Source organism: Mastigoproctus giganteus, chromosome 6 (genome assembly GCF_048544385.1).
Source record: "Mastigoproctus giganteus isolate SK-2022 chromosome 6, ASM4854438v1, whole genome shotgun sequence".
In the NCBI taxonomy this organism is placed as follows: domain Eukaryota; kingdom Metazoa; phylum Arthropoda; class Arachnida; order Uropygi; family Thelyphonidae; genus Mastigoproctus; species Mastigoproctus giganteus.
This window is the reverse complement of record NC_143580.1, coordinates 65,280,043-65,292,156: the sequence shown is the minus strand read 5'-3', so window position 1 is coordinate 65,292,156 and position 12,114 is coordinate 65,280,043. Positions and strand designations below refer to the sequence as shown.

The 12,114-nt window shown below is 33.8% G+C and overlaps 1 protein-coding gene across 1 annotated transcript in view; it reads left to right on the top strand.

The window, feature by feature from the left end:
• Positions 1-3,471, top strand: part of LOC150084365 (cell adhesion molecule Dscam1-like) — a 36,862-nt gene extending 33,391 nt beyond the window's left edge. Inside the window, exons 18-19 of the mRNA XM_090376204.1 lie at positions 813-1,006; positions 2,426-3,471. Of these exons, the coding sequence (XP_090232330.1) occupies positions 813-1,006; positions 2,426-2,518 (287 nt within the window). The 3' untranslated portion in view covers positions 2,519-3,471. The remainder of the gene's footprint in view (positions 1-812; positions 1,007-2,425) is intronic.
• The last annotated feature ends 8,643 nt before the right edge of the window (positions 3,472-12,114 follow it).

The following is a 12,114-nucleotide window of genomic DNA, read 5'->3' as shown; positions in this document are numbered from 1 at the left end:
TCTTTCAATATACAGATTTATTTAAACTGATTATTTTTTAACTATTGTGTGAATTGTACTTTAGTTTATTGGCATGTCCTCCTTTTTGAACATTTCAGTTAACTATTTTAAATCAATCAGAAATGTAATATATTTGAAGCCAATGAGAAATTAGGCAAAAAAACAGCTTTTATTGTTTAAATGATTATGATACGGAGCAGAAATGTATCTCAACGCCCTTGGTTATGAAAAATTTGATTCCTGAAATAAAATGTTTAAAAACCCCGTATATATTAGTAATTTTTGAATAAAACTTCGAAAGAATTGTAAAATTACAACCTAGCATTCATGTTACTTTTAGACTGCTGGGTTATAATCTCATATGCAAGATAAATTTTGCATTTAAATGTTATTTTATTATGTTTCTCAACTGCTAAAATTTAAAACTCTTCTCAGTTCCTTTTAATTATGGCACTGTGTATACTTTACACACAGAGCTATACCACTGTAAATAGTATATCAAAAGTCAAATTTCTTTCAAATATCACTGCTTAATGACAAAACGGACACATCGCTGTTGGTGTTAAGAGTGTTTTGGTAAAGCTGAGTCATTTTCTAGGAAAATTAGCTTCTGTTAGTTGCCCTCCGATTCGTATATGTAAAGAATTCAGTGTCAATGCAGTACTATATCGTAATTTAGGTAACCGCTGAACTTAAATTAAAAAAAAAAGCTTCTAAAGTAATGTAGTTTACTGAAGAGAGCTGTAAAACAATGAATTTCAGATTTTTATAATATCTTTCTGTGAAATTCAATGTTACACGCCCTTTTACAGCACTACACAGCCAACAGTACGTTTATGCTGCCAATCCTCAAAGGCAGGTAGATCTAGATAAATGTCGCCCCTACAGTCAACCTGAACCAGGGACTCCTGCAGCAAGTCTCTCCTCATATGCATCAATTCCGTCAAGGATAGACCAAGACGAACTGTACGGAGGGCCACACGATCCTAAAGGTCCATGTGGACAGGTGAGAACAATGATTTATTCGCAGTATTAATAATATGAAATGTTATGATTTTAATTTTTACTTAATTGGATGTTTTATTTGTAGATATAGAGGTGGTTTCAGTTTTGATTTAATTTAAAGTTTTTATATCCACAAATGCCAGACATAATGGTGTTTTAAAGTCATTTGCTTTCTCCATTGACTGCGATATTACATGAAGGTAATCCATAATTTAGAATCCTGTCCTAAAGCCAGCATGCTCTTTCGGTTTTTTCTCTTCAAATATTCTTTCTAGTCTGTTAGTAACGACCCTTGTGAACAACTTGTAGATGTGGGACAACAAGCTAATTGGTCTATAATTTTCAATTTCTGATTTTGCACACAAGGAGTTTAGCAGAATGTTATCCGCTTTCCACCTCTTCTTTTATTAAATCACAAAGCCAAAGGCTTGCTGTGGGACGATCCTTTAGAGATTATATACATAGTTCGGCTGAACGGATAGTTAAGAGTTTTATTTTCCTTCTTATAATATGACCTACTTCATTTTATCTCTTTTTGAAGTATGGTTTTTCCAATAAAGTTTTAAGAGCATACAGGAGGTTTTATCTGTTTGGAAGGATCTTTTCCCATTAATAATAATAAAATATCGCTCTAATAGATAATAAGTTGGTCCGATAGGAGGACCTTATTTAAGGTACTTTATGCAGAGAATAAAACTAAACTAGGCTCTTTAAAATACCTTTTGATAGAGTGGTAATGGAGATTTTTCTCCTGGCTACCAATGACTGAATTCAGCTAGGAGCGAGTCCTCTACGAGATCAATCAGTCCCACAGGCCGAACTGATCCAGTGGAGAAGATAATTATGATTAACACAATCGACGCCTTGGACAGGTAAAGGAAGTGAGCAATAGCATATGTTCCCTTCTCTTTGAAACTATCGATAATGTTAGGACAAAAGTCAATTATCACAAGTTATTATCACTCTCGTCCAAATGCTGGTTGTAAATATTGGCTGTTCTTTATAAAATTCGATATTTTTCTTGTCAAATGATTTGAAAGGTTGAAAGTAAAGCAATTGGCCTGAAACACCTATGGATTTCAGAACAATGAGTGGGATGTTTAATATGATATATTTATATTTATACTCAGCATCTATTAATGCTGAGTTAATAAATTCATTAATTCATTTTATTTATAAGTTTCATTTCAAATTATTTTAAGATTATTCTAAGTTAAAAGTTACATAAAAATGAGGAAATAAATTTATTTAAATTTTTAATTAAATTAAATGTTAAAAAGCTAGTTCATTTTATTGTGGCAACAACTTTAACTAAAATTATCATTAACAAACTTTCGATTCTGCTAATATAAGCAATTTTTGTGTAATGTTTGTCCCTAAATTTGAATGTATTTTTCCTAACAGCCTCCTCTTTTTCCAGAACTATAAGGAGAGACCGTCATCTTTCCCAAGGCCTAACTCAAAGAAAGCTAAAGCGCAGCCGAGGCAACCTCCACCTCCACCAGCGCGATGAAAACACAACCAAATATTTCTATATTCCATATGCATCCGAATGAAACATTCCGTGCGAGGTGTTTTGCTGGCTGAAAGGCGGACTGTGCCCATCGCACTTTGTTACTAACACACTGTGTCCTTGGGAGATCTTCCTTTCTCAATTTTTGGCTATGCATGGCATTGATTTAAAGTATTTTATACATTTTTATACGTCATCCTTAGAATGTAGTGAAGTGAAAATAGTAGTCGTAGCTATAGGTGTTCACTTAACTATCTTCCATATTTATTGTCATCGAACCCTATCGAACAGCACTAGCAAAATATGTACCATTTGCAACATCCATGACTAGCTTGTCGACAGACATTAACTGCATTTATCCCTTAGGAAAAATTATACTGAAGACAATTAGATTGTAAGAAATTTGCAGTGTTTGTTGAAGAATGGCGCCATAAATATATAATGTTGATTTGAATAAAACAGCCGAAAGGGTGAAAAATAATCGAACCATCTATAATGATGGCATATGATTCAATGATAAAATCCCTTTTTCCACTGGAACTATTCTTAACTCGATTTTGTAAAAGCTTAACTGAGATTCTTATAGGAATGAGTGAATTCTAAATAGGCGCCATCAGTGCCAAAACAAATCACGAATTTAGTTAACCATTGACTAAAGAACGCACATAAATCAATAACAATCCATAAAATCTATCATACTCTAGCTAATCGAAATTTATACCGCCATTCTTCTCAATAAACTCAATTTAAGAAAACTACCACGGCTTTAACTTTGCTATGTAAATCTAAGTGTCCCTATATAATAAATATTAAATAATTATTGATAATTTTTTACACAGAGGAACTTGATGTTTCCCCAAAATGAATGACACACCTTTCCATTTGTTTAGATGTTCACCACATAATATTCCCCAAATTTTACAAGCTAGGCATAGTAGCTAGTCATATCACAAACCTCGGTACATATCATTATAAATTAAAATTAATGATATCCCGCAAAGAATAGTAATTTTATAATCGAACAAATTCATATGCTGTATTTTTAATTACATCCCTGCAGGAGTTTATACTTGAAGCATGCTTAATTATTTAGTTAATAGTGAATGTGTCTGTAAGGCTTTCTCGTTCCCTTGAAACTTTCAGATATGTTTATGATGTTGCAACGTGCCTTAACCTGATCTTTAGCTCCACTCGTATTTTCTGTAGTTTAATAATATTTATTGGACATTGTAATATAACATTGATCTTCTATTGATATATCTTCTCAGCATCGCAATGAAAAGGCGATAATATATTGACTTAATAGTTAGAATAATTAACTGTAGGTCCGTTGTATTATCAATAGGATATTCGGTTTAGGAATGGCGAAACTGCAAATAGAATTGTCATCAACTGCATCGCGAATATTTCATCTGTTCATCTCTCTATCATTTCAATCATTGTACAACGATAAATTGATTTCTTCTAGAAACATTAATTTTTGGAAGATTTGTTGCCTTATTTCTCAGCCTGATACAGCGTTATTGATCATAAAATATTGTCTTAATAGTAATAAACAAGTCCCATTTCAAAATCACTCTAAACGTTTTCATGGTTGACTGTTATGTGTATATATTTTCCTTCCCCTCTGTGTGCATTGCCATCTTGATTTAGAATCTCAAAGTTGTCTTTCACTGAAAACATATGCGATTAAGTAACAGCGCAACATGATTATTAGCGAAACATGAACATTGGTTAGTAAAACTAATACCAGGATCGAATATTAACAACAAAAAATATTGGAATGTCTATGTTGCACTTTATGATGGAAAATATCATTGTTAATATCTTGAATTTGATTTATTCTGGATTCAAAATACGTATTCATATTTTCTGGATAGATTTGTGTTCTCCTTAAATTAAAAAAAATACATTTATGTCCAGATTAGATCATTAGGCAACTAATTTTATTCTTAAATATAGTTTAACTCTTTTCTAATTGATCTTTAGAATCTACTGCTATCATTATTCATAAGCAATCGTATCTTTCAAAATGAATCCGTTGAAACCCTCAGTTTCATTAAGACTTTCACAGGATTCATTTTAAATGCAACTTTAATAATAAATTTTATCAATCATAAACATATTTAATAACCAGTAATATGAGTTATTTACTATACATAATAATAATAAATTATATAACTAAATAGTTTGGGTGTATTTAAAGAAGTATTTCTGAGATAGATACTTTCCATCATATGCTTTGCAACTCTAATCCAACGAATATTGTGCAGCCTTGGAAATCTGTACGATAAACAACCGAAATAAACTGTAAAAAGAGAAATTCTTTAACTTTTTTATTAAATCAAGATGCGTGTGTTTAAATGATTAGTGTTAAGTGCTAGATCTTGTTTCTAAATATGTTTTTGTTATAAACAATAGGAAGATATGTGATGAAAACGTAAGTTCAAGTGCCTATTGACTATACTTGAAATATAATATTATAATGTACGTATATGCTAAGTCTTAACATTCCTGATAAACACATATCAATGACAACAGAAAGGAAACAGTCGGCAAGCTTCATGGATGGTGTCCACCTGTTTCTTTATTCACACTTCAATTAATACCTGTACATTTGTATGCACTCACCATTTGTACTCGCCTTGATTTTGTACATAAAATACTTTGTTACCGTCGTCATTTTTGACGTTTTGTTTGTACAGAATTCATCATTACCGTGGTGTTTGATGTTATTCGTATACATTAGCTCGCTTTCATTCATGTTACAGTGATCTTACTGTTGTTTGTTACTGTGATGTACTGTAGCATAGATGTAACGGATAAGAAAGGAATAGAAGTAGTTTAGAATAGAGGATTTTTCTGAAATGTGCCACAATAAACAATTAGAAATTACCATCTGTATTTTCTGTTTTCTTATCCTGGTAGAGATGAATATTATTCAGCAACATTCATGATTAAACATTAATTATCACTAATATTTAACGCATCCTTTAAAGCTTCCATTGCACACAATAATATGCTTGTGATAAACTCATCACTCATGAAACAGCGCATGAGCAGCTCTATCCAAAGTTAATCTATTGAGCTAACAATAACTATCAAACTTCTTATAAAAGTGATATTTTTCTACCGATCTGTATGAATATATACTTTAAATGAAATTTTAATTTCTTAACTTTAATGGCTACTTTCTTAACTGTATTTTTTATTTGTGCAAACCTATTAGAACACCTTTTCTTTGTTTCTTTCGATCGCCTTTTCAACATAGATGACAACATGAAAAAAATCTATCAACTTTGATTTCATATTAATTTATATTTGAATTATTAATCGTAGTTAAAGAAATGTTTAAAATAAATTGGAGAGTGGAGGGGTTTTTGATCTGAAGAGACGTTAGTGTAAACGTATTTTTCAAAAGTTCTTGTTAAGTAGCATGAATAAAGAACAAACCCATGAGGGTTTGTTCTTTATTCATGCTAAAAATTAAATTAACAAGTTTAATTTTTCCAATCAAGTTACTTCTGCAACGTAGTACTTAAGCACAAATTTAAGGTAGATTTGAACTTCAAATTCAATGTCCATAAACTCATCTAGAGCAGTTTCATCCTTCAGTTCCTTAATAATTAAGTGGATATGAAATATTTAATAAGGAATTTGATAAGCGATGTTTTATAGCTTTCAGTTTAGCGTAAAATACGTAAAGATTATTAACTAAAAATATTTTGGCCAGCGTTGATGCTCAAACATGGAACAAGCAGACAGCTATCCTGCTTGGGGGAGAACTTCCCTGACAATGAAAAGTCCGACCACGAGTCGCCGTTCGTCTCCATTACCGCTTGACATCCGTAGATGCTACGCTAGACATTCGATCGATAGGTGACTCACCCAGTATAGGAGAGAAAGCACGTGGCGTCAATACGTTGTTACCAAGCGAGAGAGCGTTAATAGAACATTTGGCAAGTGAACTGGAAGGGCTTTTTTTCTTAAGTCAACGCCCAAATCTTTATAACAAATTACATAAAATAGTTAAAAAATAGGTAATCTTGAGAACTTATCAAAACATTTTTCATGGGACATGAATAGATTATATTATTTCCTATGATTTTGATTCCCAATTAATACTAAGTTATGCATATTTTCTTAAACGGCTGATGCATCATGTGTTGTCTTTGTTATTTCTCCATTTACACTTTTGTATGCAAAACAAAGAGGGACCCCTCGCTCAAAGGGAGATAGCAGAACAATGTAAACAAAATAATCAAACTGAAACATGTTCCAGTTCACCTAAAAAAAAAAAAGCTGATGTGGAAGGAAAATAAAATACCAGTGAACTGATGTGTGTATAACCAGAAGCAAAATACTCTCATATGAATAGTTCTGAATTGCAAAAGTATTTGGCTGGGACTGATATGAAAATGATTCGACAGCCCATCGCAGACTTTGAGATCTGCCGGATAGCAGTTAAACGAATCATAAGTAAACTGGGAAAACGGACACAAAAGCTGGACTGAAGAAGAAGAAGATTAAGAAAAGTTCTGTTTTCTTTCGAAGCCATTTTGAGGTGTAGGGAGGGGAGGAGGACAGATGGAGAAGCTGTATCTGCTAAGCATATGCAGCAGACTCGTATCAAAGTACTGGATCCTTTGTACCTATAGATGGGATGTTAAATAGTAATAAATAAATATCAATTTTAGCAACAAAAGTGTTGTCAGAATTTGATGAGCTAGATGCAACTGGGAATGCTATTTTTATGAATGGTTCACTGTTATTCATTAAAAAAAAAACATGCAATTTTCAGAAGAAACAAAATGCTTAGAATGGCCTGAGAACTCCTCTGATCCATTGAAATCTATGGGCTGTCTTTAAGGATACGCTAAAAAAAAACAATGAAAGAGAAGGTGGATTTATGATCTGTGGTTTGGTAATTTCATGATAAAACGACTAAATATGGTCATTAAATATTAAAAGAGTATTTATTTGGTTTTTGTATTGCGATTATAAAATCAACTTTTTTTTAAAAAAAAAAATTCTCTCTCATCAGATTAATTTGCCAAAGATCTTCACCAAATCTAATCTTCACCAAATATTTCTCAAAAATACGTATAAAAATATTATTATATACGTTGGTGGCACACACGTTCATATCATTTAGGCCTATTGTATTCCCGGATTATGATGTGAGATTACATTAAGAGAAAAGAATTTTCTGCCATATATTTAATAGCCATGTTTATTCCAACCACTTGAGGTTACTTCCTGTCCACTATTCTTTCAGCTGAATACGCATTCAAAACACATTAAATATTAATTTAAACCTAATGATAGTTTTAATGGTATGTTTTATTGCACAGAACCAATCACGATTAAAATAGACTATTTTTTTTCAAGACGAGCGAATACTTTTTGTTAATGTTCAATCTGGAAAAGAACATCTGGAAGGGTTCACGAACTCTTTCTGCTTTCATGGAGAAGCATTTACCCTACGTTGAAAATTGTATTCCCACGAGGTTACTAATTCGCACGGTGTGTTGTATCCTATTTTACCGCAGCTCGTACAACCCAAAGGAGAAAGGGCCATATGGATGGAGCGCGTGCGCCGCCAAAAATCAATAGTTCTCCTTTGAATGGTATGATTCCAAACGATGACGCAATATAATCTTTGCGTCACTGCCAAGTAATGTTATGCCCAACATTTTAAATTAGATTCGCCTTCGGGCGAGGCCTGGGACCGCCTTTGGCGCATAACATTATGAAGATAAGCAGAGGTTTCCACGGTTGTCGTGAGATGGCAGTAATGTAGAATTACCGAGAATATTCCCTGGATATTTTATTTATCCTTAATCCCCAAATAGTGTTGAAAATAAATGTAAAATATCTGATATTTATCAGTGTTTTTTACGTTGTACGTACTAAATATATGCTGTTAATTTTTTACTCAAAAATATCAATTTTTGAGAAGAAAATATTTCCAAACTTAAATTTCGCCATGTTAATCCCAGAAAGGAAATTATTTTTTGGAATAACATCTCTCATCCACTTGCAATCATTCGTTTAGCAATTTTATAACAGCTACTCACTGTTCACTCAGTTCAAGAAAGAAATAAATCAAATCAAGATGGGATAAAGTTTAATGCTTTGGAAGGATTTCGTACCTTCTGTATTAAGTATCGTTATTGAATATGCACTTTGATTTATCCATTTCTGTCCTTAATTAATATTTTCATAAGAGGCCACTAAAATAACCTATTATTTTATAATCCACGTACTCTTAAATGCAATACATGGACGCCCAAAAAGTAAAAAACAATTTTATCGATAAATGCATAACGTATTATACTAAATAGAAATAATTGCCCTTACGCACTTGGTAACCAATAAATATAGTGTTCCGCATCCTCCAAAGAAGCAACTGATGGAAAATTAATCTTTCCAGAGTAACAAAAGACCAGATTTTCCAGCCAGTGTTTGCTACTTGCTAATATGTGAATCGTTTAAGAACTAGTAATTGTATGAAGTATAAATCACGGAAGAACGCCAGGATTTGTCGGAGGGATGATAGCGCCATGACTAATTCGAAATATGCACGGTCTGGCCTATTGAGAGCAAGACGAGCAGCCATCGCATGTGATGTAGATGCGGTGTAAAATCTAAAGTAAATATAACTGGTGAAAGAAGGGTGTACGTCGCAGTTGATTTGTGGTAGACTGAAAAAGAAACGTTTTGTTCTGAAGACTTTCCTGTTTTGCATCATTCTAACAGTAAGAATAACTGGAAAGAGTAATATGAGGAAATGATCAGACATTGATTTCATATAGAAGCTGATTGCAAAGGTGGCCATGGTCTAGGATATTCTTTGTTGGAACTATTTCTGTCCCATGATACGAAGACTAGTGTCTGGCAGCCATGAATTATTTGGCAACCATTGCAGTTCAAGTAACATCCTGCTCAGTGCTCTTGTTCCCCAACAACGATAACCTTTCAAATTCGCAGTGCACTGAGCCAGACGTCTGTAGATGGAGTATGAGAAATAATCGGAACTCCTCCCTCCATTTTTTTGCCTTCCAATTCCTTGGATCTCAATTCCATTGAACATCTGTGGAATGAGGCCAGACAGGCTCTGCAACACGTAGGTCCCTTTATAAGCCACGCTCTGCTGACAGCACAGCGGGCCTTATTTTCAGATGTTTCATAATCCCTTGACTTCAATTCCTCTCCATTTCGAAGCCGTTATCAATGCCGGTGAGACCCAACACGTTAGTCGGTCTCGGCCGAAGCTTGCATGATTTTTACCCCAGAAAACCCGGGACTTCATACACAAAATCAGACACTCACTATAGATTATGCTACGTTCTATTGTACACTGGCCCGGAGCAGAGATGGGGGAAACCCACGGTGCCGTCAGACAACTAACACACTGTACACTGGCCCGTCATGGTTTACTTATTTTGCAAAGTCAAAACAAACAATAATTCCACATTTTATTTGGTTGTTGGGTCATATAACCACTGTGTAAAATTGTTTGCTACTAAATTTAAGGGATCAAACATGTAAAAGTTCTTTCGAATACACCTAGCGGCCAAATATTTAAAACGCATTAAAATCTTTGGCACTTTATCCGTAAGGCCAGGCTCTTGACTGCCATATAAGTTTTTACTGCAATTTTCTGATATTAAGGCAATAAGGAAAATTTAAGACGAATGTTGAACATGGCAATATGATGACTGAAATGGAGAAATAAGATTAGAAAGACAATTTTTGGGAAAATATCCCGCTCAGTTATAATTCCACATCTACAAAATGCCACGCATTACATTGCATAAACTTGGACAGGAGTTAAAACTCTAGAACAAAGAACTAGATTGAAAAGAACTACAGTCAACTACACCTAGCTTATGACAATTGAGTCACATACTCTACAACCAATGGTTGTGTTTATTAGAATTTTTACCAAAGATCTTCAGGCTTTAATGAGCTATGTGTCTGTTTTGCTGGTTTTCAATTACTCTTGCATGAGACCGACTAATCGGACACTGTGTGAAATTGCAAGAAAACTACCTTCCAGTTCGAAGGGAAACATTGATCAGCTTCGGTCCACAAAGGCAATCGAAAAGAGGATTGTTCTATATTATGTGAGAGAGCACCGACGATTTCCACAGTTTTTAATTAGTGTGCCTCACGGAGGAATTAATATTCTTTTGATTTGGATATATATAGATGCAGTGAGTTGAAGTTTAAGCAGACGTTACTGTTAATTTAAACGTTTAACTCTGCATATTTCTGAACATGAAGTTAAAATGTTTTTCGGATCGGGATGGGACCAGTGAACTTCGTGTGCCGTGTTCTTTTTATTAGCTTTAGGACTCTCTTGGCAAAGATCTCGAATGTACAAAATGAGGATTCGAGTAAACTGAAAACCTTCCACTGGTCCTTTCCATTTGTAATATATCATCATATTGTGTGGTAATTTTGCTTCACTGCTGCGACTCCAGTAGAGGGTCATGGAATCTTGGTCAACGAAAACTAATTTCTTTAAGTTCGTTTGAGGACGTGGTGCGGATTTTATTTCTTTTAGGTTCATTTAGCCTGTTGTACTTCACTTTGTTTTTCGTACTGCGTGTTATATTTTTCTTGTACCAGTACTTGCCAATTTCTTTTCTTGTTATGCAGAAATCTGTTTTGAATAATTATTGCGTGTGGTGGCGTGCTACTACTGCTTTTCGTGAAGTGACTTGCTGAAATATGAAGTTTACTTTTCCGTACGTAAGAGAGAAGTTAAATTTTATATTATTAGATGTATTAAATTTAGTTTAGTACCCGCGTTACAAAAGAACATAGGTACTAAACTAAGTTAATGTGAAGTCAGTTATGTTTTTGCAATTCTGCTGCTATTGTCCGTGTTAAATTTGGAAATTGCTTTCCTTCGTCAGCAATCCAAAATTTCATTGTGGAAGGCTCATGATTCTTCGCAGCTTTTTGGCTAAGATCAAAGTGTTTGAACTGTTTCCGGTAGATCTGAATTAATAGCTCGCCGTTCTCGTCAGTAAAATTCTGGAGAGGATCGTTCCGCCCCTTGTTTAAATTTTTCATCTCACTTGACCATTTCTCAGATCACCCCCCAGTTTTCTGTGTAGAGTTGTCACGTAGAGCGTGTCGGCTTCCAGCTTGGTTGTATTACCATTCTTGTAGACTCAACCTGAGTGCTCAGCTAACCTGTAGCTGTGAATTATTTGTATTGTTAATGTGAGCCCTTATAAAATTCCTGAGATGCAAAAGTAAGTATTAACTTGTTTAATTCTTTGTAGTTGTGGAATTCATTTTAACAATTTCATTTATTTTTTATGTGACTTAGAAACTTTAGGCTTTCCTCACCTTTTTATTGTGGATGACTTTGGCAGTTATTGTAGGTTTTTGGCCCATTATAGCCTTAGTTGCTAATGCACCAATAAAATCCAAACCAACCAACCAACTTTGGCAGTTATTGTAATTTTGAAAGTAGTAAAATAGATGTTATCTTATTCTTTAAACCTCCCCACGCTTTTGTTTTTTTTTTTCAAATTGAACTAGCCACATAATATTATAAGAAACTGGCAGTA